Source organism: Pan paniscus, chromosome 20 (genome assembly GCF_029289425.2).
Source record: "Pan paniscus chromosome 20, NHGRI_mPanPan1-v2.0_pri, whole genome shotgun sequence".
NCBI lineage: Eukaryota > Metazoa > Chordata > Mammalia > Primates > Hominidae > Pan > Pan paniscus.
Window position 1 is genome coordinate 16,444,045 of NC_073269.2, and position 27,872 is coordinate 16,471,916.

Sequence of the window (27,872 nt, forward strand, 5' to 3'; positions counted from 1 at the left end):
GGGTTTCACTGTGTTCTCCAGGATGGTCTGATCTCCTGACCCCGTGATCTGCCAGCCTCGGCCTCCCAAAATGCTGGGATTACAGGCGTGAGCCACCGCGCCCGGCCTATTATTATTATTTTAAAATAGAGATGGGATCTTAATATGTTACCAAGGCTTGTCTCAAACTCCTGGGGTACTGCGATCCACCCATCTTGGCCTCCTAAAGTGCTGGGATTATAGGCATGTGCCACCACACCAGGCCAGTAGTCTTTTAAAAACAAGTATGTACAGGCCGTGCGCGGTGGCTCACGCCTGTAATCCCACCACTTTGGGAAGCCGAGGCGGGCGGATCACGAGGTCAGGAGATCAAGACCATCCAGCCTAACACGGTGAAATCCAGTCTCTACTAAAAAAAATACAAAAAATTAGCCAGGCGTGGTGGTGGGCGCCTGTAGTCCCAGCTACTCGGGAGGCTGAGGCAGGAGAATGGTGTGAACCCGGGAGGCGGAGCTTGCAGTGAGCCAAGACTGCACCACTGCACTCCAGCCTGGGCGACAGAGCAAGACTCCATCTCAAAAAAACAAACAGACAAACAACAACAAAAAAACCAAGAATGTACATATTTTATGTACTGTATGTATTAACACAGAACACCATATGTGAGGCCCTGGTGCAGAATCTTTAACATTACAGTCCCAGAAAGAACCCTATAAAAAGTAGTAGCTTCACAGTGAAAGATCCTAGCAGACACCACCTTAACCAAGTGACCAACATTTATATCACTAGTAATGAGTCATGGTGATATCATGAAGCCCTTGGTATGACACACTTAGAAGGATACATCATCACCTCTCTGGTATTCTTCCTGGTAATGCAAACACCTCAGTTTATTCAAGACAAACCAAACTCGAAGACAGTCTACAAAATAACTGACCAGCACTCTTCAAAAGTGTCAAGGTCCTGAAAGACCCAGGGACTATTATAGACTGTAGGAATGTATGGAGATATGACAATTAAATGCAATGAGGGCCAGGCACAGTGGCACTGTAGTTCTAGCTATTTAGGAGGCTGAGGCAGGAGGATCACTTGAACCCAGGAGTTCAAGTCCAGCCTGGGCATCATAGTGAGACCTCATCTCTAAGATAGATAGATAGACAGACAGACAGACAGACAGAAAGAAAGAAAGAAAGAAAGAAAGAAAGAAAGAAAGAAAGAAAGAAACGCAATGGGCCGGATGTGGTGGCTCACACCTGTAATCCCAGCACTTTGGGAGGCCGAGGCAGACAGATCACAAGGTCAGGAGTTCAAGACCAGCCTGACCAACATGGTGAAACCCCCTGCCTCAGCCTCCCATGTAGCTGGGATTATAGGCTCCCACCATTACGCCCAGCTAATTTTTGTAGTTTTTGTAGAGATGGGGTTTTACCATGTTGGCCAGGCTGGTCTTGAACTCCTGACCTCAGGTGATTCACCCGCCTCAGCCTCCCAAAGTGTTGGGATTACAGGCGTGAGTCACTGCACCCAGCTGGAGTCCCCACTCTTAACCACAGCGCTACAGTGTCTTCATTTAGTTGAAACAACGTGCTATATGTTTTAACTTCAACTTTGTCTATCTCTCTTGTCCCAGGTTGATGGGATTTATACAGTGATTTATTATGACAAGGCCACTGCAATAAATGTTCCTGCACATATGTCATTCTTCACACCTACACTTGTACTTCTGAGGAATATTCTAAAATAGAGGATATACTTGTTTAGAAGGTAAGGACATTTGTCATTTGGGAAACTATCAACAAATTGCCCACACTCATCAACAATGTTCCCACAGCCTCCTCTGCATTACATGTTGTCAAGCATTCTTTTATTTATTTATTTATTTATTTTTGAGACAGAGTCTCGCTCTGTCGCCCAGGCTGGAATGCAGTGGCACGATCTCAGCTCACTGCAAGCTCTGCCCCACAGCTTGACGCCATTCTCCTGCCTCAGCCTCCCGAGTAGCTACAGGCACCCGCCACCACGCCCGGCTAATTTTTTGTATTTTTAGTAGAGACAGGGTTTCACCGTGTTGGCCAGGATGGTCTCGATCTCCTGACCTCATGATCCGCCTGCCTTGGCCTCCCAAAGTGCTGGGATTGCAGGCGTGAGCCACCACACCCGGCCGTCAAGCATTCTTTTCTTTTCTTATTTATTTATTTTTCACCCAAACTAAAATGCAATGGCATGGCTGGACACAGTGGCTCATGCCTGTAATCCCAGCACTTTGGGAGGCCAAGGCAAGCAGATTACCTGAGGTCAGTAGTTTGAGACCAGTCTGGCCAACATGGTGAAACCCCATCTCTACTAAAAATACAAAAATTAGCCCGGTATGGTGGTGGGCACCTGTAATCCCAGCTACTCAGGAGGCTGAGGCAGGATAATTGCTTGAACCTGGGAGGTGGAAGTTGCAGTGAGCTGAGATCATGCCACTGCACTCCGGCCTGGGTGACAGAGTGAGATTCTGTAAAAAAAAAAAAAAAAAAAAAAAAAAAAGCAGTGTCATGATCATAGCTCACTGTAGCCTCCAACTCCTGGGCTCAAGCAATCCTCCTGCCTTGGCCTCCCAAAGTGCACTTTTTTAAAAAGCTCTCTCTTTTTTTTTTTGTACAGGCAGGGCCCTGCCATGTCTCCCAGGCTGGTCTTGAACTGCTGGCCTCAAGCAATCTGCCCATCTTGGCCTCCCAAAGTGCTGGGATTACAGACACGAGCCACTGCACCCAGACTATAAGTGAACAGCTCCCTCCCTGTCCACCCACTCACAGTCAGTCTGGGGGTGAGAGATGCTATTATTTTACAGCAGGTGGTCAGGGAAGGCCTCTCTGAGAGGTGATATTAGAGCAGAGACTGAATGAAGTTGGGGAGAGGCCATGCAGGCATCTTGCAGAAATGTGTTCCAGGAGGCAGGAACTGCTATTGTAAAGACCCTGAGGTGGGAACATGTTTGGGGACTCAGGAAACACATCTGTAGCCCAGCGTGGTAGCGGGTGCCTGTAATCCCAGCTACTTGGGAGGCTGAGGCTCCAGAATTGCTTGAAACCAGGAGGTGGAGGTTGCAGTGAACCGAGATCATGCCACTCTAGCCTGAGCGACAGAGCGATACTCTGACTCAAAAAAAAAAAAAAAAAAGGAGAAGAAGAAGAAGAAATAAGGAGAAGGGAGAAGAGAGAAGGGAGAAGGGGAAGAAGGAGAAGGAGGAGGAGAAGGAAGAAAGAAGAAAGAAGAAGAAGGAGGAGGAGGAGGAGAAGCAGCAGCAGAAGAAGAAGAGGAAGAAGAAGGAGAACAAGAAGAAAAAGAGGAAGAGGAAGAAGAAGAGGAAGAAGAAGAAGGAGAAGGAGAAGGAGCAGCAGCAGCAGCAGCAGCGGAAGAGGAAGAGGAAGAAAAGAAAGAAGAAAGAAGAAGAAGGAGAAGGAGAAGAAAGAAGAAAGAAGAAGAAGAAGAGGAAGAAGAAGAAGAAGAAGAAGGAGAAGAAGAAGAAGAAACAGCACATCTGGAGGGACTTGGAAGAAAAGGTACAAACAGTGTTACCTGGGAGGGTGGCTTGGCTTCTCTGAACCTTGAGTTTCCCATCTATAAAATGGACCTATGAGTTTCTACCCTCAGAAGATGATGGTGAGGATTAAAAGAGATTGTGGCTGGCATGGAGTGAGTGTTCCCATAACAGAAGCCTTTAGGAACAAGAGCCTCTGCCAGATTTCTGGATAGGAAAGCTTCGTGAGGAGGGGGCTCGCAGAGCAGGATGCCAAGATAGGCCGGTGCAGAGCAGGGCTTTGACTTTCCCCAAAACACACAGACAAACACGTGTGAGTGTGGGTTTTATTTTTATTTTTACATTTTTTGAGTCAGAGTCTCACTCCCGTGGCCCAGGCTGGAGTGCAGTGGTGTGATCTTGGCTCACTGCAACCTCTGCCTGACATGCCGGGTTCAAGCAATTCTCCTGCCTCAGCCTCCCGAGTAGCTGGGATTACAGGCATGTACCACCATGCCCGGCTAATTTTGTATTTTTAGTAGACACGGGGTTTCACCATGTTGGTCAGGCTGGTCTTGAACTACTGACCTCAGGTGATCCACCCGCCTTGGCCTCTCAAAGTGCTGGGATTACAGGCGTGAGCCACCACGCCCGGCCAAGTGTGAGTTTTAAATGGTTCTGAGCATCAGGAAGGTTTTAGGGGGTCCCCTAAAGTTGAGGAGAGGCATGGCTTTCCTACAATGACTGTCCTAGACCCTTCGGGAAACCGTGCCTCTTACAAGATCCTACACTTCTCATTTAGATGGTAAACTGAGGCACAGAGGGGCTAGAGCCTGGAAAATGCCAGAAAGGAGCGAATAAGGGATGACACTCAGGTGTCTACTGGGATTGGGGCCTCGATATGGGATCAGCCCCCTCTAATGCCTCTACCCCCATCTACCAGACAGAGACGCGAAGAGAGACAGGGACAATACAGCGACAGCGACAGCGACATGAAGAGAAATAGAATGACTCAAAGACCAGGAACAGAAACAGAGACACAGAGACAAAGGCAGAGACAGAAAAAGGCTCAGCGACCCAGAGACGGAGATACAGAGACACAGACCTACTACAATCAGAGGGACAAGGCAGTCCCGGAAAGGGCTGCCCCCTGGGGGTACCCGGGGCTGCCCCGTTGGGGGGCACGCCAAGAGCTCCCCCACCCCGCCCCCGTCGTGCCTGGGCCGTGACTTCAGAGCCCGTGCAGATTCTATAAATGGCCAAGAGGCCGCGGGCCGGGGGGCGGGGCCGAGTGAGTCATCGCGTGACGTCACCGCCGCCTGGACCTCGCCAGGTCCCGCCCCCGCCCCTCCCGGGCCGCCAGGGGGCGCCGGCTGCAGGTCCTCACATGCGCAGTAGCGAACTGCGGCCCCCGAGGGCCGCTCAGTTTGGGAGGGATCCAGGAATCTGCGCGTTCGAATCCCGCCCCTGCCACCCTCGAGCTGTGTGACCCAGCCATTCGGCGTCACCTCTCTGTGCCTCGTATAGACCCACCTCATAAGGCTGTCGTGAGGAATGAGTTAACAGGCTCAAAGCACTTAGTACGTAGCAGGTGCTAATTGTTAGCTCATTTTATGTACTTTCTATTTTTTCTTTTTTTTCTTTTTTTAAATAGAGACGGGGTCTCGCTATGTTGCCTAAGCTGGTCTCGGGTCTTGAACTCCAGGGCTCAAGCGATCCTCCCGCCTTGGCCTCGTATTTTATGTATTTTCGTGTATGTTCGACATATCATGACATGCCATCAACTAGCACATTGCCTTAGCTCAGTGGTTTGCAAACAGGGGTGATCTGCTTCCACCCCGACCCCAATCATGGGACATTGGCAATGTGTGTAGACATTTCTTCTTTTAATTTTTCTTTTTTAGAGACCATGGTCTTGCTATCTTGGCCAGATGGTTCTCAAACTCCTGGGCTCAAGGGATCCTCCCACCTCAGCCTCCTTAGTAGCTGGGACTACAGGGTCCTGCCGCAGTGCCTCAACATTTCTGTTTATTAGGACTAAGAGAGTGCTACTGGCATGTAGCAGGTAGAGGCCAGGCATGCTGCTTGAAGTCTTACAATGAATGCCCAAGGCAGCCCCCCAACCATGAAGAATTATCCAGCCTCAGCTGTCAACAGTGTGGAGGTTGAGAAACCCCACCTTAGCCTCATAGTTGAGGTTCATGGAGCATGGTCTCAAATTCTCCTCTGCCCCTGGCCTGCTGTGTGACGCTGAAAAAGTGATTCCAAGCCCCCGTGCCTCAGTTTCCCCACCTGTAAAGCAAAGTACTTGTATTAATAATAACAATGTCAGCTGGGCACGGTGGCTCACGCCTGTAATCCCAGCACTTTGCAAGGCCGAGGTGGGCAGATCAACTGAGGTCAGGAGTTCGAGACCAGCCTGGCTAACATGGCAAAACTCCGTCTCTACTAAAAATACAAAAAATAGCCAGTCGTGGTGGCAGACACCTGTCATCCCAGCTACTTGGGAGGCTGAGGCAGGAGAATCGCTTGAACCCAGGAGGTGGAGGTTGCAGTGAGCCGAGATAGCATCACTGCACTCCAGCCTGGGGAATAGAGACTCTGTCTCCAAATAATAATAATAATAATAATAATAATAATAATAATAACAGTGTCCATCTCTGAGGGCGTCATGAGAATTGAATGGATATATGTACAGAGTTGGAACATGGCCTGACATAAGGGCTGTAGTCTCTGGCATACTGCAGCCATGCCATTAGCATGTGACCGATAAACTGCATATCCTTAACATATCATTAGTGTGTGGCAGGTTGCAGACATGTCATCTAAGTGTCACAAACATGGCCTTGCCACGTGGGGCATGATGTGGGCATAGCATCCACCCCTGTGGTCCAGGGGTGAGATCTGGCTGGGTAGGGCTGTTTGACAGGGACACAGTTCACGGCCTGGGACTTGCCAACAAAGTCACCCTGTAGTTCAGGTGACACACAAGTGGATGGGGAGGGTGAGACCCAGGATCTCTGCTCCCCCAGGTCCTTATGAGGGGCTGGAGGAGACAGAACTGGGGTGCTGGACCCTCAGCATAAAGAATGCTATAGGCTGGGCATGGTGACTCATGCCTGCAAATCCCAGCGTTTTGGGAGGCCAAGGCGGGCAGATTGCTTGAGCCCAGAAATTTGAGACCAGCCTGGGCAACATAGCGAGACCCCATCTCTAAAAAAATAAAATAAAATTAGCCAGGTTGGTGGCACAAGTCTGCAATTCTAACTACTTGGATGGGCTGAGATGGGAGGATCACTTGAGTCTGGGAGGTCAAGACTGCAGTGAGCTGTGATTGTGCCACTGCACTCCAGCTGAGGGGACAGAGTGAAACCTTGCCTTAAAAAGACTGCTATGGCCCGAGTCCCTCTGCTGTGCCGGGCACTGTGCTGGGCATGTAACAGGCATATTCTTCTGATCTTTACAACTCTCCCATGAGGCAGGCACTATCATTAGCCCATTTTACAGATGTGGCCATAGAGGCCCAGAGAGGAGAAGGGGCTTACCTAAGGCTATAGACTGTTGGTATCTGGAGATAAACCTGGGATGGTGCTCACTAAACTACCTTGGGTGTCAGTCCTGCTTCAAGACTCCAGAGAGATAAAGAGAGATGACCTCAGAGACAAAGAGACTCAGACCCAGCCAGAGGCCCAATGGACAGTGGGAGGGGTGGGTGGAAGAAGGCTGGTCTCTGTCTGACCAAGCCCCCCCAGAATAACGCAGGCTGCCCCCCTAGGTGGAAACAATGACACAATCAGCTCCCAATACCAAGGGCCTGACATCACAAGTGGGGGGAAGGCAGCTGAGGTTGGGGGGGAGGTGCCCCGCCCCTTGGCAGGCCCCTACAGCCAATGGAACGGCCCTGGAAGAGACCCGGGCCGCCTCCGGAGCTTCAAAAACATGTGAGGAGGGAAGAGTGTGCAGACGGAACTTCAGCTGCTGCCTTGGTTCTCAGCGTCAGTGCCGCCACTTTCCCCCGCCAGAGCCCACCGGCCAGCATGTCCTCTGCTCACTTCAACCGAGGCCCTGCCTACGGGCTGTCAGCTGAGGTTAAGAACAAGGTAGGGCTGGAGGGCCTCCCTGGCCTGGCCCACACGTCCTGCCAGGCCAGAGCCCTGAGCTTGGGGTCCCTTGAACCCCCTCCTGCCTATCCTATGTGACTTGGAAACTGAGAGGGGAAAAGGGAGTGATATGGGATAGGGGCTGCCTGTCTCCCCCTGAACATCCCAGAGCCCCCAGCTATGGTTGGGGGTGGAATGGGGGGGCACACAGCCACACATAAACAGAGGGGGTCAGTCCATTGCAAAGATACCCACCTGATCAGTCTTCTGTTAACCCTTCGTGTTCTTGGGGGGAACAACATAGGGGGAAGACTTGTTGATTTTTCCATATCCCCCGGCCTGACAAAGAAATTGGGGAGCGCTTGAGTGCTGGGGTACCTGGGAAGTGACGCCGTCAAAGTGTGGGAGATCCTGAAGACAGAGGGGGACGGTGAAAGGCAGGAAGCGGGCATCAGAAGTGCGGCAGGGGTCTCCTGACTGTGGAGCTAGGAAGATACCTGGACACCACCTTCATGCTATGGTTGGGTAAACTGAGGTTCGGAGAGGAGAGGCAAATAGCTGGGGTCCCAGGTAAAGCAGGTACAGCGCTCGGACCCTGGACTCACCCCCCATACACCAGGATGGGCTCAGCTTCTCCCAGCTGGAGAACTTGAAGTTTCCAGCCCACTGGAATCGCCCCAACAGTATTGCCGAGGGAGGAGTTCCTGCCCCATTTGACAGAGGGGAACACTGAGGCTCAGGGTGGCTTTTCCCAGGGTCCCATGGTGAGGAAGTGGGGGACTGGGTTGGAACCTGGGTCGAGGGATCTCGGGGCTGGAGGAGGGGGCTGGTGGGGGGCGGGTCCTCGGGCGAGAGACAGATCCCAGCGCCGCCCTCCTCCCCCCAGCGCCGGCCCCAGAGCCGCGCAGAGACGCCGCGCCTTATAAGGCGGCCTCGGGGAGCCCGGGCCACGCTATATAAGGGCCGGTTTGCTTTATAAAGCCGGGCTGGTGGCGTGGGGGGCGGCAGGGCCAGGGCCAGGTGAGGGGGCCGCCCCTCCCACCTCCCCCCACTCACCCGGGAGAAGAAGAGGCAGCCCGGTCCCCTAGGGGCTGGGAGCCTGGCTGGGCTGGGGCGGAGGGTTCTGGAGAAATGGGAGTGGAGTGGGGGAGGGGGGGACAGTGGAGAGAGGGAAAAGCAGGGAGGTGGGGGGAGAGGCAGACAGAGATACTGGGAGCCTGAGACACCCTAGGGACAGACGGGGAGGGCGAGCCAGGAGCGAGATAAGACCTAGACAAGGATGGAGGGGCAGGGAGAGGAGACAGAGCCCCACCCCCCCCACCCCAGGCAGGAAACCTGGAGACAGAGAAAGACCTAGAGAGGCAGATACAAGACCCAGGAGCCCTACCCCTGGCCAGACAGGGACTAGCCACCCAGAGAGATGGGGACCCAAGACTGGGCCAAGAAAAGACAGCGCTGGGGAAGAGAGAGACAGAGGAGTCGGGGGGATAAGAGGGAGAGAGACATACAGACGTGCAAGGGGTGGGGGCTAAGACAGAGACAAGCCCCCACCCCTAACCAGAGACAGAGCCCTGGAGCTGAAGACCTGGGGGACACGGAGAGACAGAGATGTATGACCAGCACTCCTCTGCAAGCCAGCACCCAGGGGCACCTCCTTAGACCTCCTTCTTCCCTTCCTGAGGTGCCCCCTCTTCCAACAGGGGGCACAGAGGGGGCAGGGCTAGAGGAAGAGAAGCCCCAAGTTTGGCCTGGACGGAAAACCAGGGGGCCGGGTGCCACCCCTCTAGCTCAGAGGATCCAGCTCCCCACACCCCACCACTCATCTACATTCCCTGGTGCCAAACCTCAGAATGCCCGGAATGGCCCCCTGGGCAGGTGCCACCTCAGCCCTGGCTCTCAGCCCGCCCCAGCCCCCATCCCCCAACTATGGATCTGGGGCAAAATTGCCTTAGTTGGGAAGGACGAGGGAGATCAGGCTCTAGGAAGTTCGGACAGGACCCAGGGAGCCCAGGCTGCCCCCACTGCATCCTCACCCCTTTCTCTGTGCCCCCTGCCCTCCCCTCGCCCCAGCTGGCCCAGAAGTACGACCACCAGCGGGAGCAGGAGCTGAGAGAGTGGATCGAGGGGGTGACAGGCCGTCGCATCGGCAACAACTTCATGGACGGCCTCAAAGATGGCATCATTCTTTGCGAGTGAGTGAGGCTCTCGAAGCCAAGACCCTGCACCATCCCCCAACTCCATGCAGCCCCTCAACCCCCAAAACAACCATGATCCTGGAACTGAGTTGAACACTTTCTATTGGATACCTTTGGGGTGGCCAGTAATCATTGTGCCCATTTAACAGGCACAGAAAACTGAGGCTCAGGTGAAATGCATTGCACCAAGTCCCACGTGGTTTCAAGGGAAATGACTCTAGAATCTTAACCACCATGCTATACAGGGTGGGCCCATCTGTGGCCGCCAGAGTCCCCAGAAAGAGCGGTCACAGCTAAAAGGCAGCAGCCAACAGCTGTTCATGGCTGGCTTGGTGATGTGAGGAGAGATGTGCAGCAATAATTAAAGGAGGCCCTGGTTTTCTTTCTGTTTTCTTTTTGTTTTTTTGAGATACAGTCTTGTTCTGTTGCCCAGGCTGCAGTGCAGAGACACAATCTCGGCTCACTGCAACCTCCGCCTCCAGGGTTTAAGTGATTCTCCTGCCTCAGCCTCCCCAATAGCTGGGATTACAGGCACGCACCACCATGCCTCGCTAATTTTTGTATTTTTTTAAAGTAGAGATGGGGTTTCGCCATGTTGGCCAGGATGTTTTCGAACTCCTGACCTCAACTGATCCACCTACCTCAGCCTCCCAAAGTGCTGGGATTACAGGCACGTGCCACCATGCCCGGTTAATTTTTGTATTTTTTTTTTTTTCAGTAGAGATGGAGTTTCACCATGTTGACTAGGCTGGTCTTGAACTCCTGACTTCAAGTGATCCACCTGCCTTGGCCTCCCAAAGTGCTGGGATTGCAGGCACATGCCACCACGCCTGGCTAATTTTTTTTTTTTTTTTTTTTTTTTTTTTTTAGTAGAGACAGTGTTTCACCGTGTTGACCAGGCTGGTCTCGAACTCCTGACCTCAAGTGATCCACCTGCCTCGGCCTCCCAAATTGCTGGGATTACAGGCATGAGCCACCTCGCCCGACCTTCTTCTTCTTCTTCTTCTTCTTTTTGAGATGGAGTCTTCCTCTGTCACCCAGGCTGGAGTGCAGTGACATGATCTCAGCTCACTGCAACCTCTGCTTTCCGGGTTCAAGTGATTCTTGTGCCTCAGCCTCCTGAGCAGCTGGGATTACAGGTGCCCACCACCTTGCCCGGCTAACTTTTGTATTTTTAGTAGAGACGGGATTTTGCCATGTTGGCCTGGCTGGTCTCGAACTCCTGACCTCAAGTGATCCACCCGCCTTAGTCTCACAAAGTGCTGGCATTACAGGCATGAACCACTGCACCCTGCCGGCCCTGGTTTTCTCCTCGCCTCAAAACCTCATTGCTGAGGGAGGTGAAAACCCTAACAGCTCCCAAGCCCCAGTTCCACTGCAATCTTTTTTTTTTTCAGATGGAATCTTGCTCTGTGACCCCGGCTGGAGTGCAGTGGCATGATCTTGGCTCACTGCAAGCTCTGCCTCCCAGGTTCAAGCAATTCTCCTGCCTCAGCCTCCTGAGTAGCTGGGATTACAGGTGCCCGCCACCACGCCCAGCTAATTTTTGTATTTTTACTAGAGACGGGGTTTCACCATGTTGGTCAGGCTGGTCTCGAACCCCTGACCTTGTGATCCACCCACGGCCTCCCAAAGTGCTGGGATTATAGGCGTGAGCCACCGCGCCCGGCTCCACTGCAATCTTAATGCATAGCAGGGCTCTAAACTCAGCCTGCGCCCGCTCTGCATTTGAGTCTGACCCAGGGCAGAGTGACTGTGAGTGGCCTCGGGAAGACTTTGAAGGTGCAGCTTCATCAAGTCCTAGATGCTGGGAAGAAGGGGTGTGGGGGGTGTTTACCTTGTTCCATTCCCATCCACTAGGAACAAGGAATTGGCAGGTGGGGAGGTAGGCATGCTGGTGTCCCAGCTCAGGCAGAGGACTGCTCAGACGTCAAACAGTGCAGTCCCAGCCTGGGCAACATAGCCAGATTCCATCTCTACAAAACATTTTTGTTTTAATTAGCTTGGCATGGTGGCATGCGCCTGTGGTCCCAGCTACTCAGAAGGCTGAGGTGGGAGGATCGCTTGAGCCCTGGAGGTCAAGGCTGCAGTGAGCTATGATCGCGCCACTGCACTCCAGCCTGGGCAACAGTGAAACCCTGTCTCAAAAAAAAAAAACTAATGTAAACGACAAGTTGATGGGTGCAGCAAACCAACATGGCACATGTATACCTATGTATCAAACCTGCACGTTGTGCATGTGTACCCTAGAACTTAAAGTATAATAATAATAATAATAAAAGAGTGGGCCGGGCGCGGTGACTCACGTCTGTAATCCCAGCACTTTGGGAGGCTGAGGCGGGCGGATCACGAGGTCAGGAGATCAAGACCATCCTGGCTAACACGGTGAAACCCCGTCTCTACTAAAAAAATACAAAAAGTTAGCCGGGCGTGGTGGCAGGTGCTTGTAGTCCCAGCTACTCGGGAGGCTGAGGCAGGAGAATAGCGTGAACCCGGGAGGCGGAGCTTGCAGTGAGCCGAGATCGCACCACTGCACTCCAGCTTGGGTGACAGAGCGAGACTCCGTCTCAAAAAAAAAAAAAAAAAAAGACCTAATGTAAATGACAAGTTGATGGGTGCAGCAAACCAACATGGCACAAGTATACCTATGTATCAAACCTGCACATTGTGCACATGTACCCCAGAAGTTAAAGTATAAAAAAAAAAAAAGAGTGTAGTGCAGTCACCCACGCACTCCGGTCATTCACTCATTCATTCATTCATTCATTCATTCACAAAAGAAGCATTTATGAGTTCCTGCTGTGTGCCAGGCTCTGGCCTAGGCACTGGGAACAGTGAACAGAACAGACTCGACTCAGAGCTCAAGGACTTTTAGTCCAGTTGAGGAGATCAATCATATAATTGATCAAATAATCACAGATTTGTGGTCGTAAGTGTCCTGGGGAAAACTCAAGCGGAAGGGAAGATGGGAGGGTCAGGTATATGTCTGCGGGTGGAGAGTCTGCAGTTTCCTAGAGAGTGGTCTGGGAGGCCTCTCTGAAGAGGTGACATTTGAACAGAACCTTAGATGAAGTGAGGGAGGGCTCAGGGGACCTGAGGCAAAGCAGAGGGGGCCACCAGTGCAAAGGCCTGAGGTAGGATCGTGCTTGGGGTGTTCAAGAAACAAGAAGGAGGCTGGCGTGACGAGCAACAAATGATTGAGCAGAAGTGGAGATGAAGTCGCAGAGTGAACTGAGAGTCAGATGGTGGAGGGCATTTTATTTCATTTATTTATTTAGAGACAGAGTCTTGCTCTGGTGCCCGGGCTGGAGTACAGTGGTGCAATCATAGCTCACTACAGCCTCGACTTCCTAGGCTCAACTGATCCTCCCACCCCAGCCTCTTCAGCCCCAGCCTCCTCAGTAGCTGGAACTACAGGCACACATCACCACGCCCGGTGAAGTTTTCGGGGTTGTTTTTTTTTTGTAGAGACACGGGTCTCACCATGTTGCCCAGGCTGATCTGAAACTCCTAGGCTCAAGCCATCCTCCTGTCTCGGCTTCCCAAAGCACTGGGATTACAGGTGTGAGCCACTGCGCCCAGTTCTACAGAGGGCATTTTAGGCAGAGGACTTAGGATTTCATTCTGAAGGCAGTGGGAGGCTCCTGGAGGATTTGGAACTGGACGGTAACTTGAACTGTTTAAAAAAGGCCATTCTGGGCCAGGTGCAGTGGCTCATGCCTGTAATCCCAGCACTTTGGGAGGCTGAGGTGGGCATTTCACTTGAGGTCAGGAGTTCGAAACCAACCTGACCAACATGGTGAAACCGCGTCTCTACTAAAAATACACAAAATTTAGCTGGGCATGGTAGCAGGCACCTGTAATCCCAACTACTTAGGAGGCTGAGGCAGGAGAATTGCTTGAACCCAGGAGACAGAGGTTGCAGTGAGCCGAGATCCCGCCACTGCATTCCAGCCTGAGTGACAGAGCAAGACTCCATCTCGGAAAAAAAAAAAAAAAATTCTGGCTGCTGGATGAAGAAGGGTGGGTCTGTAGGGGATGAAGTGGAAGTTGGGAGCTCATTACAAGAGGCCAGGAAACAGACTCTGGTGGCTGAGACCCAGGTGGAGGTGGCAGGGAGCAGTGGGTGGTTTTCTGGACTCATTAAAAGGCAGAGCCAAAGAACTTTGGAGGGACTGGACATGAGGCTGAGAGAAGGAGAAAGGGGGAGTTGGGGGCAAGTCCAAGGGCTCTGGCTGAGCACCTAGAAGGGGGCACTGCTAGGCAGGGAAGGTGGAGGGAGGGGGGAGTCTGGAGGGGGAAGCTGCATGTCAGGAGTCTGGAGCAGGGTGAGTTTGATTTGAGACACCCAGGCACCCATGGAGAGAGCTGAATGAGATGGTAAGAAACCCAGGCTGCAGGGAGATGAGGGAGTTGCTGGCATATGGAGGCACTTAAAGTCAAGAGACTGAATGAGGCCAGGTGCTGTCACTCATGCCTGTAATCCCAGCGCTTTGGGAGGCTGAGGCAGGAGGATCGCTTGAGCCCAGGAGTTCAAGACCAGCTTGGGCAATACAAATACAGTGAAACCCCCTCTCTACCAAAAAAAAAAAAAAAAAAAAAAAAAGCCAGGCATGGTGGTGCGCACCTGTGATCCCAGCTACTCGGAAGGCTGAGGTGGGAGGATCGCTGGAGCCTGGGAAGTTGAGGCTGCAGTGAGCTGTGATTGCACCACTGCTCTCCAGCCTGGGCGACAAAGCCACACCCTGCATCAAAAAAAAAAAAAAGAAAAGAAAAAAGAGACGAGATCATTAAAGGAGTGAGTCAGAGAAGAGGCCCTTGTGGGCTTCCTGCTGTCTACAAGAGAAAAGGACGCTGAGACACACCTGCCAGTGAGGCTTCGGAGATCCCAGAGACTCGGACACACCTTGGATAAGCAGGCTTTCTGACTGGGACCTGAGTCTAGCTCCTTGGCATCAGCGTCCCATTTGTGTCTGTGCTTGGGTGGTTTGGAGGGGCTGCAGCTGAGAGCTGACTGCATGGAGAAGTGACGCTAGGGTATGGCATGGCCCCTTGTGGTCATCCCGTCACCCTCCTCCTGCTGGGCTGGGCTGGAGAGCGGGAGTGGGGGACACCTTTCTTTCTTTCTTTTTTTTTTTTTTGAGACGGAGTCTCGCTCTGTCCCCAGGCTGGAATGCAGTGCTGCAATCTCAGCTCACTGCAACCTCCGCCTCCTGGGTTCAAGTGATTGCCTCAGCCTCCTGAGTAGCTGGGAGTACAGGCATGTGCCACCACGCCTGGCTAATTTTTGTATTTTTAGTAGAGATGGGGTTTCACCATGTTGGCCAGGATGGTCTCGCTCTCCTGACCTCGTGATCCACCCGCCTTGGCCTCCCAAAGTGCTGGGATTACAGGCGTGAGCCACCGTGCCCAACCCTGGGGGGACACCTTTCTTACCCCTTCCCCACTCTTCTCAGATTCATCAATAAGCTGCAGCCAGGCTCCGTGAAGAAGATCAATGAGTCAACCCAAAATTGGCACCAGGTGAGCCCAGACCCAATCTCTTCCATCCTTGCCCGCAAGCCCCTCAGACCTCCCCTCCCCCCCCAGTGACCACCACGTGCCCCCCTCTAGCTGGAGAACATCGGCAACTTCATCAAGGCCATCACCAAGTATGGGGTGAAGCCCCATGACATTTTTGAGGCCAACGACCTGTTTGAGAACACCAACCATACACAGGTGCAGTCCACCCTCCTGGCTTTGGCCAGCATGGTGAGTGTGGTTGCAGGCTGGGCAGGGGGCGGTGGGCAGCCTGGGCTGGGATGCAGGTGTGGCCACTTGTGCCCCTGAGCCCAGTGAAGGTGGCGGGGGGGCAGGGATGGGGGAGCAGGTGCTGTCAACAGCGTCCAAGGGGGCCGGGCGCGGTCGCTCACACCTGTAATCCCAGCACTTTGGGAGGCCAAGGTGAGCGGATTGCTTGAGGCCGGGAGTTTGAGACCAGTCTGGCCAACATGATGAAATCCCGTCTCTACTAAAAATACAAAAATTAGCTGGACGTGGTGACGCATGCCTGTAATCCCAGCTACTCAGGAGGCTGAGGCAGGAGAATCACTTGAACCCGGGAGGCGGAGTCTGCAGCGAGCCGAGATCATGCCACTGCCCAGCCTGGGTGACAAAGCCAAGACTCCGTCTCAAAAAAAAAAAACAAAAAACAGTGTCGGCCGGGCATGGTGGCTCACGCCTGTAATCCCAGCACTTTGGGAGGCCGAGACAGGTGGATCACAAGGTCAGGAGATCGAGACCATCCTGGCTAACATGGTGAAACCCTGTCTCTACTAAAACTACAAAACAAAATTAGCCGGGCATGGTGGCAGGCGCTTGTAGTCCCAGCTACTAGGGAGACTGAGGCAGGAGAATGGTGTGAAGCCGGGAGGCGGAGCTTGCAGTGAGCTGAGATCACGCCACTGCACTCCAGCCTGGGTAACAGAGCGAGACTCCGTGTCAACAACAACAAAAAAACAGTGTCCAAGGGGACTGTGCAGCCTGGAGGCCCCCTTGTCAGTCCCTGCTTTCCCTGCCCCACCTAGGCGAAGACGAAAGGAAACAAGGTGAACGTGGGAGTGAAGTACGCAGAGAAGCAGGAGCGGAAATTCGAGCCGGGGAAGCTAAGAGAAGGGCGGAACATCATTGGGCTGCAGGTACCGCCCTGTCCTCACTGCGCAGAGGTCATAGAGGCCAGGAGGGCACCCTGATGTCTGAAGGCTTTTGGGGACAGGATATTTGGCATTAACTATACTATAGGCCGGGTACTGTGCTTATGCTCATCTTCCATTCACAAACTCACTCACTCTGCCAACACCCCAGCAGAGAGGTGCTTGTTATCACCATACCCTTTCCGCAGATGAGAAAACTGAGACCCGGAGAAGCTGGCTCGCTTTTGCACAGATCTTCCAGCTGATGCGTGGCAGGCTGGAACTTCAATGCTAGAAGTCAGTCATGTGATAGGCCCACTCTGGGCCTCAGTTTCCAGTCTCGAAAGGATGCCTCAGGCGGGGTGCAGTGGCTCACACCTATAATTCCAGCACTTGGGGAGGCTGAGGCAGGAGGATTGCTTGAGGTCAGGTGTTTCAGACCAGCCTGGGCAAAATAGAACCCCCCTCCACCGCCATCTCTACAACAAATTTAAGAGTTTAGCCAAATGCAGTGGTGTCTGCCTGTGGTCCCAGCTACTTGGGAGGCTGAAGTGGGAGAATCACTTGAGCCCAGGAGTTCAAGGTTACAATGATTGCATCATTGGACTCCAGCCTGGGCGACAGAGTGAGACCCTGTCTCTAAAAATGAAAATGGGCTGGGTGTGGTGGCTCATGCCAGTAATCCTAGCACTTTGGGAGGCCAAGGCAGGCGGATCACTTAAAGTCAAGAGTTCAAGGCCAGCCTGGCCAACGTGGTGAAACCCTGTCACTACCAAAAATACAAAAACTAGCCGGTGTGGTGGGGCACACCTGTAGTCCCAGCTACTCAGGAGGCTGAGGCAGGAGAATTGCTTGAACTCAGGAGGCAGAGGTTGCAGTGGGCCAAGATTGTGCCGCTGCACTCCAACCTGGGCGACAGAGTGAGATGCTATCTCAAATAAAATAAAATAAAACAAAAAAATAGAATAGAACAAAATAAAATATAAAAATAAAATAAAAAATGGGCCAGGCACAGTGGCTCACCCCTGTAATCCCAGCACTTTGGGAGGGTGAGGTGGGTGGATCACCTGAGGTCAGGAGTTCGAGACCAGCGTGGCCAACATGGTGAAACCCCATTTCTACTAAAAATACAAAAAATTATCCGGGCATGGTGATGCCCACCTGTGATCCCAGCTACTCCGGAGGCTGAGGCAGGAGAATTGCTTGAATGTGCGAGATGGAGATTTCAGTGAGCTGAGATCATGTCACTGCACTCCAGCCTGGGCAACAGAGCAAGACTCCGTCTCAAAAAAAATAAATAAAATAAAATAAAAATTGAAAAAAATGATAAAGCGGCGCCTCATCCTCTCCCATCAGCTATGCCTCATGGCCCATGATGAGGTCTGTAATTATTGGTGTGATTCTCCTTCTGGCTTCCTAGATGGGCACCAACAAGTTTGCCAGCCAGCAGGGCATGACGGCCTATGGCACCCGGCGCCACCTCTACGACCCCAAGCTGGGCACAGACCAGCCTCTGGACCAGGCGACCATCAGCCTGCAGATGGGCACCAACAAAGGAGCCAGCCAGGTGAGTGGGGGCCCCCGGGACACGCTGTCAAGGCCCAGGACCCTGGCCACCCCACGGCCTGACCACACCACCCTTCGCAGGCTGGCATGACTGCGCCAGGGACCAAGCGGCAGATCTTCGAGCCGGGGCTGGGCATGGAGCACTGTGACACGCTCAATGTCAGCCTGCAGATGGGCAGCAACAAGGGCGCCTCGCAGCGGGGCATGACGGTGTATGGGCTGCCACGCCAGGTCTACGACCCCAAGTACTGTCTGACTCCCGAGTACCCAGAGCTGGGTGAGCCTGCCCACAACCACCATGCACACAACTACTACAATTCCGCCTAGGGCCACAAGGCCTTCCCTGTTTTCCCCCCAAGGGAGGCTGCTGCTGCTCTTGGCTGGACCCAGCCAGGCCCAGCCGACCCCCTCTCCCTGCATGGCATCCTCCAGCCCCTGTAGAACTCAACCTCTACAGGGTTAGAGTTTGGAGAGAGCAGACTGGGGGGGGCCCATTGGGGGGAAGGGGACCCTCCGCTCTGTAGTGCTACAGGGTCCAACATAGAGCCGGGTGTCCCCAACAGCGCCCAAAGGACGCACTGAGCAAAGCTATTCCAGCTGTCCCCCCACTCCCTCACAAGTGGGTACCCCCAGGACCAGAAGCTCCCCCAGCAAAGCCCCCAGAGCCCAGGCTCGGCCTGCCCCCACCCCATTCCCGCAGTGGGAGCAAACTGCATGCCCAGAGACCCAGCGGACACACGCGGTTTGGTTTGCAGCGACTGGCGTACTATGTGGATGTGACAGTGGCGTTTGTAATGCGAGCACTTTCTTTTTTTTCTATTTCACTGGAGCACAATAAATGGCTGTAAAATCTCCTGAGGCCTCAGAGCTGCTCTGTTTTGGATATGTGCCATATCCTGCACACACATCTGCACGGACACACATGCCCACATGCACCCTAAGACGCACACACTCACACGCACCCTAAGACACACACCTCACTGTAGCCACTCAGCTAGACACAGGACAGGCACCCCATCACACTCACATGCAAAGTCCACACACACACACACTCCCCCCTTTCACACACAGATATGCACACACAGGCAGTACACACTCCCTATGACATGTAAAAAAGGCATAGCCAGCCGGACACAGTGGCTCATGCCGGTAATCCCAGCACTTTGGGAGGCTGAGATGGGAGGATCACTTGAGGTCAGGAGTTCGAGACCAGACTGGCCAACATGGTGAAACCTTGTTTCTACTAAAAATACAAAAATTAGCAGGGCGTGGTGGCGCATGCCTGGAGTCCCGGCTACTTGGGAGTCTGAGGTAGGAGAATCACTTGAGCCCTGGAGGTCTAGGCTGTAGTGAGCTGAGATGGCGCCACTGCATTCCAGCCTGGGCAACAGAGCAAGACTCCATCTCAAAAAAAAAAAGGCACAGCCAGAGAGCCAATGCGCGCGCGCGCACACACACACACACGACCCACACTGCTCTCCCAGAGACTTGTGGATGGTGGTGACAAAGAGCCTGAGTACTGGGACAGGCTAAATGGCATGTGAATCACAGAGCAGCTGCCTGGGTGACCTCGGGCAATCACTTCCCCTCCCTAGACCTGTTTTCCCATCAAAATAATGGGGACAGTAAGCCTCTTGTGGTCATGAAATGACACCCCCAGATGGGGTGATGTTCTACATGTTTAATCGCTGGTAAAGACCAGGCATCAATAGAGAAAGGATGACAAGTAGGGGTCCTGGTGGGCCCTGTGGGCAGGGTGAACCCTTTAGCCCCAGACTGTGGGGAGGGGAAAGGGGACAGGGAGAGGGGCACTTCTGAGCCAAGGCAATGGCCCTTTAATGACTGGCACAGGGCACCATAGGGCACGGTTAATTCTGTGTGCCCCGCCCGCTCTCAGCCCTCTTAAGGCTGAGCCTGCCAACCCGGGACCCTAAAAGGCTGTGTCCAGGGCCTCAACCTCCTCACATTTCAGAGGGGACCCTGTTATCCCCGGGAGGAGGGAGAGGTCCCCAACCATCAGGATTCCAAGGAGGAGAGGAGGCAGAGAAGCGAGGAGCGCGGCACGGAGCTGTCTTCTCCCCAGGGAGGGCAGGAGTTGAGGCTGGAACGTGGAGACCTGCGGAGGCAGACACCAGAAGACCCGTGCACAGACGCACGCAGCCCCTGGGGCCTCGTAAACCGGATTCCAGGCGCTCTTGGCCTGGCTACCGCAAGTCCTGCTCCCCCTGGGCCGGCGCGGGGAAGCTATGCTGAGGAGGATCCGGGCCTGGCCCAGGGCCCTGCCTCCTCGGGAAAACAGCACCATATTAGCACTTAGCCTGTGAGGCTGGGGTGGACGGGCGGCAGGAAGGGCCTCGGGTGCCAGAGGAATGAGCCCCCTTTCTGCTGGATCCCAGAGGGCCATCACCCTAAACCTAGGTGCCTGTCCACCACTCTGCGCATGTGTGCCGGCTCCTGCCAGGGCTAGCAGACCTTACCTGGGATCTTGGAGGTGGCGGGATAACCGGGGAAGACATGTCATGGCAGAGTGGGCCTGGGGGGGTGCACAGGCCAGACCCAGCAGCCCAGTCTGGCAGCCAGGGCTTCCGGGCCAGCTCAATGTCTCCCCCCGCTGTTCACATCCGTCAGTGCCCTGGGTGGGCCCCAGAGCCGCTCAAACCATGTCTGGCACTTCCATCCTCAGCATGGCTCCAGGAAGAAGGTGCTTTCATCCCCTGCACTGTAGCAACGAGGACTCTGAAGCACAGGTCACCTGCCACCCGGGCTCATGAGGCCAGGTGGAGGGTCTGGCACTGCCCCAGGTTGCTGGGTGTTGTGGTCCTTGTCACCGGTGCGACCAGCTAAGGGGACATCAGCCCTCAGGTGCTCCCCATCGGCCACACACATCCCGCCCCCACACCAGCCTTCTGAGAGTCCTCACCACCCTTGAATAAAGGCCCCTTTCATGTTTCCCTCCCGTGTCCCTCTTCCACTCACTACCTCCAGGACGGCCTGTAAGCTGTTCCCTCAGCCTGGACTCTGGGCTCACAAGAAGTCAGACTGTAAGCTGTGGAGCCTCGTTTCCTGGGTTCAAATCCCCCTGTGCCACTTTCTGGCTGTAGGGTCTTGGGCCAGTGACCTCCTTCACCTCTAGCCTCTGTTTCCTCATCTTTGAACTTGGGGTTAGCTTGGCACCTGCCCCACAGAGTGGCTGTCAGGACACTGGGGCGACGCAGGCAAGGCCAGAGGTCAGCGTCTGGCTAGAGGTGGCCCTACGGTGTCACTGTCTCAGCCTGCCCCTCCCAGAAGCCTCCTCTGACCACCTGTTCTGTCTCACCTCCCCCATTTCCTATTGTGACTGCTGTAAACACCTGGCCAGATGTCTGCCTGCTCCACCACCCTGAATGCTGACTGAATAAAACGCTGGGTGGTTTGAAGGGCTGGTCACATGGGCCACCAGGCCACCTCCCGAACACCGGAGCCTCAGGTCCCCTCTCCTTCTTCTGGTGACCAGGCAGACACAGAACCCAAGACATCACGGACAGCAAGGGATGTGCGCTGGCTGCTTTATTTAAGGGCTTGTGATTGACAGCTGTCCCCATCCCAGCCCTTGCTTCCTCTACAAAAGCAACTGAACATGAAACGGGCTTCCTGGTTACCATGGGGAGGGGGGTGGCTCCCTGTCAGGGCCCAGCCCAGGGACCTGAGGAACGGCGGCTTTGAATCCCCGGCCACGGGCACTAGAAGGTGGAGAAGGAGGGCGGGAAGTCCAGTTGAGATGGGCACGGTGCTGGTGAGGAGGCTGGAGAGGTCCTGTTCCAGCCTCTAGTGGGCTTCCCTTGTCCAGGATGTCAGGAAACAGTCCCCCAATTCCGCCGGGGGAGCCAGAGCCCCAAAGCTGGGGGGCCAGGGGCTGCAGGGAACACAGCAAAGGCTTTCGGAGCCAAGTGAGATCAGTTCAGGCCCCTCAGGCCCAGGAACCCGACACCACCGCGTACTTGTGAGCACACACTCACGGCCACCCCAGTGACACATGCAGCCACCCACACCCACTCACACACCCACTCACACGCACACCCACTACACACACACATACATACACACACACACACAGGGCTGTGACAGCCCAGGACCCACACCCTGGACCCCTGGAATGTCTCTGGACCAGAACCGAACAGCTGGATCCACAGTAGGCGGGGCTGCTCAGGGGGCGGGTCCTCTGTGTCGCTACTGATTGGCCGCCTCGCAGGCGTCTATCCAATCACTGTACACATCCACGGGTTCTGACAGATCTGGGCCACTTAGGTCAAGGGCGATCATTGGCATTGGAACCCTGCCCTGCATCTTCTCACCCCACAGAAATCACTAGGTGGCACCTGTTCCTCTGGACGGCTTTGGCCCTGCACCAGGGCACACAGTGGGCCAGATGAGCAGGGTCCGGACTCCAGCCCCCTCCCCACCCTCTGGAAAAAGCCCAGGTTTCCAAGGATACATGTTATGGGCGTCTGGAATTCCTCTAGGCACACGGTACAAGAGATGACTCCAGTGTTACGGGCACGGTCCCTGAAACAGACCAAGAGAAGGGACTGGTGAGCAACGCGTCCTGGGCCTGTGGGTGATGACGCCTTCACCAAGGGAGGCAAGGGGCAGGATGGAGAACAGCGGGGAGGAGGCAGTGGGGAGGCTGGATCCCTTGCCCTGTTCCCCACTCACATTTTCACATCACAAGATTTCTCGTGGTTGCAGAAGGGGCAGGTGAACTGGGTCTCGAGGGTGCCTGTCATCTTCTTCTTGGGAGGCGGCTTTCGTTTTGACTTTCTGCGCCCCATGTCTGCAGGTGGATGAGCCTGTGGGGAGTGGCAGATGTCAGTGGTTTGAGGAAACCACGCAGCGCCCCAGCTCAATGCTCTAGAAAGCAGGCCGGAAAGAGGGTCTGGGACTTGCACCATGGCCCCGGGGCCTCTGCCCTTGAGGGACGAGGCCCTCAGTCCTGATGCAGGAGGACAATTCCCTGTCCCACTCTGGATGGAAGGGGTGAGACGAGGCTCTAACCCCGTCTCTCTCACTTACTGCGTGACCTGGGCAGGTTATTTAAGCTCTTTGTGCCACAGTTTCCTCGTCTATAAAACAGAGACAAGGCCAGGCATGGTGGCTCACACCTGTAATCCCAGCCAGCACTTTGGGAAGCTAAGGTGAGAGGATTACTTGATGCCAGGACCTGGAGACCAGCCTGGGCAACATAGTGAGGCCTCATCTCTAAAAAAAAAAAAAATTAAAAATTAGCCAGGCGTGGTGGTGCAGGCCTGTAGTCCCAGCTACTTGGGAGGCTGAGATGGGAGGATCGCTTGAGCCCAGGAGTTTCAGGTTTCAGTGATGATCCAGAGTTATGATCCAGGCACTGCACTCCAGCCTAGGCAACAGGATGAAACCCTGCATCAAAAAAAAAAAAAAAAAGAAAAAAAAAGGCCGGGTGTGGTGGCTCACACTTGTAATCCCAGGACTTTGGGAGGCTGAGGCGGGCGGATCACGAGGTCAGGAGTTCGAGACCAGCCTGACCAACACGGTGAAACCCCATCTCTACTAAAAATACAAAAATTAGCTGGCCATAGTGGCAGGCACCCGTAACCCCAGCTACTCAGGAGGCTGAGGCAGGAGACTCACCTGAACCCAAGAGGTGGAGACTGCAGTGAGCCGAGATTGCACCATTGCACTCCAGCCTGGGCGACAGAGCAAGATCCGTCTCAAAAAAAAAAAAAAAAGTCGAAATAAGGTTGCTATCTCAGAGGAGACTTGTGGGGCTGACACCAGGAATGGTAAGTTAAGTACTTAGCACAGAGCTGGCCCATCATCGCTGGCGCCAATACAAGGAAGCCACTGTTCCTGGGGAGGGTGGCACAAGAGACTCCAAGACAAGCCAGCTGTTCAGGGCCGGGTGGAGCCTAAGAGCCTAGGAACTGGTGATTTTATTCTGGCTACTCCTCTTGGCAAAGGACATGTAAGTACCATCCAGGAGGAGTGACACTCAGGTTATCTGATGGCCTCGATCCAGATGACAGACTGCAGGGCAGAGAAGTGGGGACAGGCACTTCTGAGTAGAGGAACACTGTGTGAAGGCTCAGGGCAGCTGTCTGTCCCCTGGCAGGTGAGGGAGAGAGGAGGGACAGGTGGGAGGGTTCTGGGTGTTTGGATGGATCCTGGGAGCTACAAGGAGTGAAAGGACAAAGTCACCCTGTGCTTTTGAGGGACTGCGGTGTGAGTCATAATCTGGATGAAGACAAAGTCACAGCCAGGACAGGGCTGTTGGGGTAGAGATGGCAGAGGGTGAGAGAGACAGAGGAGACATGGCGGCGGAGTGAGTGAGTGTGACGAGAGAAGGAAAGTCCAGGATGACTCCCAAGGTTGTGGCGGGGACATAGTGGCTAGAGGGACAAGGTGGCATCATTCTCTGATGTCTAACACATAGGAAGGACAGGGTTTTGGAGAAAATGATGGGGTTGGGTGGCAGAGGGATATCTAGGAACAGATGTCCAGGAGGCAGGTGGGTGGGGAAACGGCAGCAGTTACCACTGAGCCTAACTCCCCTGCGAGGCATGGTGCTCAGGGCACTGTGTTTGCCATCCCTGAGCCTCCTATGGCGCCTCCTCCAACACACACACACACACGACTGCTGGTTCTAGCATCGTTCCACTGTGACGGGGAGGTCAGCAGCCTGCCAGTGTCTTCCAGAATAAACAGTGGAGTTTCATTCATTATCTGCTGATCACTTCCTATGTAATACCCCTAACTCTTTCTTTTCTTTTTTTTTTTTTGAGATGGAGTCTTGCTCTGCCGCCCAGGCTGGAGTGCAGTGGCATGATCTCGACCCACTGCAACCTCCACCTCCTGGCTTCAAATGATTCTCCTGCCTCAGCCTCCCGAGTAGCTGGGAGTACAGGCATGCACTACCACGCATGGCTAATTTTTTGTATTTTTAGTAGAGATGGGGTTTCACCGTGTTAGCCAGGATGGTCTCGATCTTCAGACCTCGTGATCCACCTGTCTCGGCCTCCCAAAGTGCTGGGATTACAGGCGTGAGCCACCGCGCCTAGCCAACACCCCCAACTCTTAACTGTGATGCTTCCAGTTCACTGAGTAAATAGAAGCAATCCAAAGACAGCTCCTAGGACCAACTCATTCAGCCATTCACCCACCCTCTTTATTTATCTAAGAGATGAGGTCTTGCTCTGTTGCCCAGGCTGGAGTGCAGTGGCATGATCACAGCTTGCTAAAGCCTCAATCCTCTGGCCTCAGCCTGCTCAGTAGCTGGGACAACAGGTGTGCACCACCATGCCCAGCTTCGGCATGCCTCCTTTACTATGGAAGTAAGTTCCTGCAAAAACAATTTGTTCATTCTGCCATGGCTCCCATCCCCTTTTCTTTGAGCAACATCAAATTTTCCAGCTCCACTGGATCACTCTCACACACTTGTTATTACCTCTCTCCTCATTTAAAAAGGGGGAAAAAAAAACTCTTCATCCTCTTCCAGCTATGATCCTTTTCTCTGCAGGCTGTTTTAGTGTACAGCCATCTGCATTCCCACCCATCTCTCTGCACCCCTTGCCTCCAAACTTAGGTTACTGGTGGCTCCATACTGCAAATCCCAATGGCAGTCCTCCCATTCCAGAGGTCCTTCCTCCCCTGAGAGCACATGTGGCTCTCAGGATGCCATGTGCTCCCTGTCCTCTGCCTCACTGGTGGCTCCTGCTAGTCTCCTATGCTCCTGCCTCTCTGCCAACTTGCTCCAATGAAGAGAGCACGTGAGTTTGGGCCAGGCGCTGTGGCTCACGTTTATAATCCCAGCACTTTGGGAGGCCAAGGTGGGCAGATCACTTGAGGTTAGGAGTTGGAGACCAGCATGGCCAACATGGTGAAACCTCATTTCTACTAAAAATACAAAAATTAGCTGGGCGTGGTGGCACATGCCTGTAATCCCAGCTAATAGAGAGGCTGAGGCAGGAGAATCGCTTGAACCTGGGAGTCGGAGGTTTCAGTGAGCTGAGATCGTGCCACCGCACTCCAGCCTGGGCAACAGAGCAAAACTTCATCTAAAAAAAAAAAAAAAAAAAAGGCTGAGTGCAGTGGTTCACGCCTGTAATCCCAGCACTTTGGGAGGCCGAGGTGGGCAGATCACGAGGTCAGGAGTTCGAGACCAGCCTGACCAACATGGTGAAACCCCATCTCTACTAAAAATACAAAAATTAGCCAGGCATGGTGGTGCACGCCTGTAATCCCAGCTACTCGGGAGGCTGAGGCAGGAGAATCACTTGAACCCGGGAGGCGGAGGTTGCAGTGAGCCGAGGCACTCCAGCCTGGGCAACAGAGCAAAAAGCCCATGAGTTTAATTGTTGGATCCTCTCCTTTCTGGCTATACTCACCACATGAAGATTTCACCCAGTCTTAGGGCTTCATGCCTACTCTACACTGAGGCCACCTGCTTCTCCAGCCTTGAGTCTGAATTGCAGACTCTGATCTATCTGCCTCAGCCACACCTCCACCTGATGTCTAACTTCCACCTAAGATTAAACATATCATGTCCAAAACCAAGCCCCTGATATAGCAACCTGCTCTTCCAGTCTTCCTCATCTCAGCTAACAGCAATTCCATCTTTCCGGATAATCAAATCAGAAACCTTGGATTCATCCTCAATGTCTTTTTCTCTCACACATTCCTTATGCGATCCTCCCCCTGCCCCTCTACCTCTGAAATATAAATTAGCCGCGGCACCACGCCCAGCTAATTTTTGTATTTTTTGTAGAGACAGGGACCCACCATGTTGCCCAGGCTGGTCTGGAACTCCTGGGCTCAAGAGATACTCTCGCCTCGGCCTCCCAAAGTGCTGGCGTTACAAGCATGAGCCACCGTGCCCAGCAATAACCATTACTGAATAAATCACTCAATCAGTTTGCTTGTAACTCTATCACTTTGGGAGGTCACGCCCGTAATCTCATCACTTTGGGAGGCCCAGGTGGGAAGATCGCTTGAAGCCAGGAGTTCCAGACCAGCCTGGGAAACAGAGTGAGACCCTTCATCTCTACAAAATTACAAAAATTAGCCGCGAGTCTGTAGTCCCAGCTACTCGGCAAGCTGAAGTGGGAAGCTTGCGCCCAGGAGGTCGAGGCTGCAATGAGCTATGATCGCGCCACTGCACTCCAGCCTCGGCGACACAGCAAGACTCAGTCTCAAAAAAAAAAAAAAAAAAAAAAAATAGTCCAAACAAAATCTACGGATGAGCCCCAGAAGCTCATTTTGCCCAAGGACTACAGTCTCCCCATCCCATGAATGGGGTCTGGCTTGCACAAGGAATGCAGAGGCCTCAGCCTGTCCTGTGACAACGTTAAGTCCAAGCGCGCCAAAAGGGGATGGCAGAGGAGTCATCCCCCGAATCTGCTGGTACCCAAGAGGTGGGGAGTTGGCTGTTCCTCCAGACTCACTAAAGCTTCGGCATCGCCTCCCGACGGCCGCCGGGAAGAGCCAGGCGTCCCGGTAGTCGCGCTTGGAAGGATGGGGTCGGGGGGAGTCAGTCTCCCCGACCGGCTTTCCCCCAAGCTCGAGGTCCCAGGAGCCTCCTCCAGGACCCCGTAAACGCACGGAGTAGAGGAACTTCCAGTCCTGCCCAGCCCCAACGCCCACTCGCACGAGCAGCACCAGCACTCACCTTCTCCAGCTGCGAAAGGTCCGTTCACCCGGCAGACAGTGACTTCCGACTCCTGCCGGAAGCGGAAACCCCTCTCCTACTTTCAGGTCCCGGCCACCCCCATTCCGGACAGCCCAGCAAATAGGCCCTGCCTCCTTCGCCGCTGCTCTGAGCGCACGCGTACTCAAATAGGAGCGCTCCGAC

At 53.9% G+C, this 27,872-nt stretch overlaps 2 protein-coding genes across 6 annotated transcripts; one reads left to right on the plus strand and one right to left on the minus strand.

Moving 5' to 3' along the window:
• Positions 1-7,346: 7,346 nt before the first annotated feature.
• On the plus strand, positions 7,347-18,870 carry CNN1 (calponin 1). 3 transcript variants are annotated; one of them, XM_003830505.5, is made up of 7 exons: positions 7,347-7,584; positions 9,655-9,776; positions 15,236-15,302; positions 15,393-15,530; positions 16,346-16,456; positions 17,871-18,017; positions 18,098-18,870. In XM_003830505.5, exons 1-7 carry the CDS (start codon positions 7,375-7,377, stop codon positions 18,341-18,343), a joined length of 1,041 nt encoding a protein of 346 aa, XP_003830553.1. In that variant the 5' UTR covers positions 7,347-7,374; the 3' UTR covers positions 18,344-18,870. The 3 variants fall into 3 exon arrangements, with proteins under 3 accessions (XP_003830553.1, XP_034801268.1, XP_008954221.1); XM_034945377.2 differs by lacking the exon at positions 7,347-7,584 and adding an exon at positions 8,167-8,348; XM_008955973.4 differs by lacking the exon at positions 7,347-7,584 and adding an exon at positions 8,467-8,604.
• A 2,677-nt stretch (positions 18,871-21,547) lies between these two features.
• ELOF1 (elongation factor 1) lies at positions 21,548-27,864 on the minus strand. Of its 3 annotated transcripts, none has more exons than XM_055103629.2 (5): positions 27,690-27,864; positions 23,657-23,735; positions 22,709-22,842; positions 22,488-22,558; positions 21,548-22,287 (listed from the first exon to the last, which is right to left on the minus strand). In XM_055103629.2, exons 2-5 carry the CDS (start codon positions 23,699-23,701, stop codon positions 22,223-22,225), a joined length of 315 nt encoding a protein of 104 aa, XP_054959604.1. In that variant the 5' UTR covers positions 23,702-23,735; positions 27,690-27,864; the 3' UTR covers positions 21,548-22,222. The 3 variants fall into 3 exon arrangements, with proteins under 3 accessions (XP_054959604.1, XP_034802690.1, XP_003830560.1); XM_034946799.3 differs by having other exon boundaries at positions 21,548-22,292; positions 27,690-27,753; XM_003830512.5 differs by lacking the exon at positions 23,657-23,735 and having other exon boundaries at positions 27,690-27,829.
• Between the last annotated feature and the right edge of the window lie 8 nt (positions 27,865-27,872).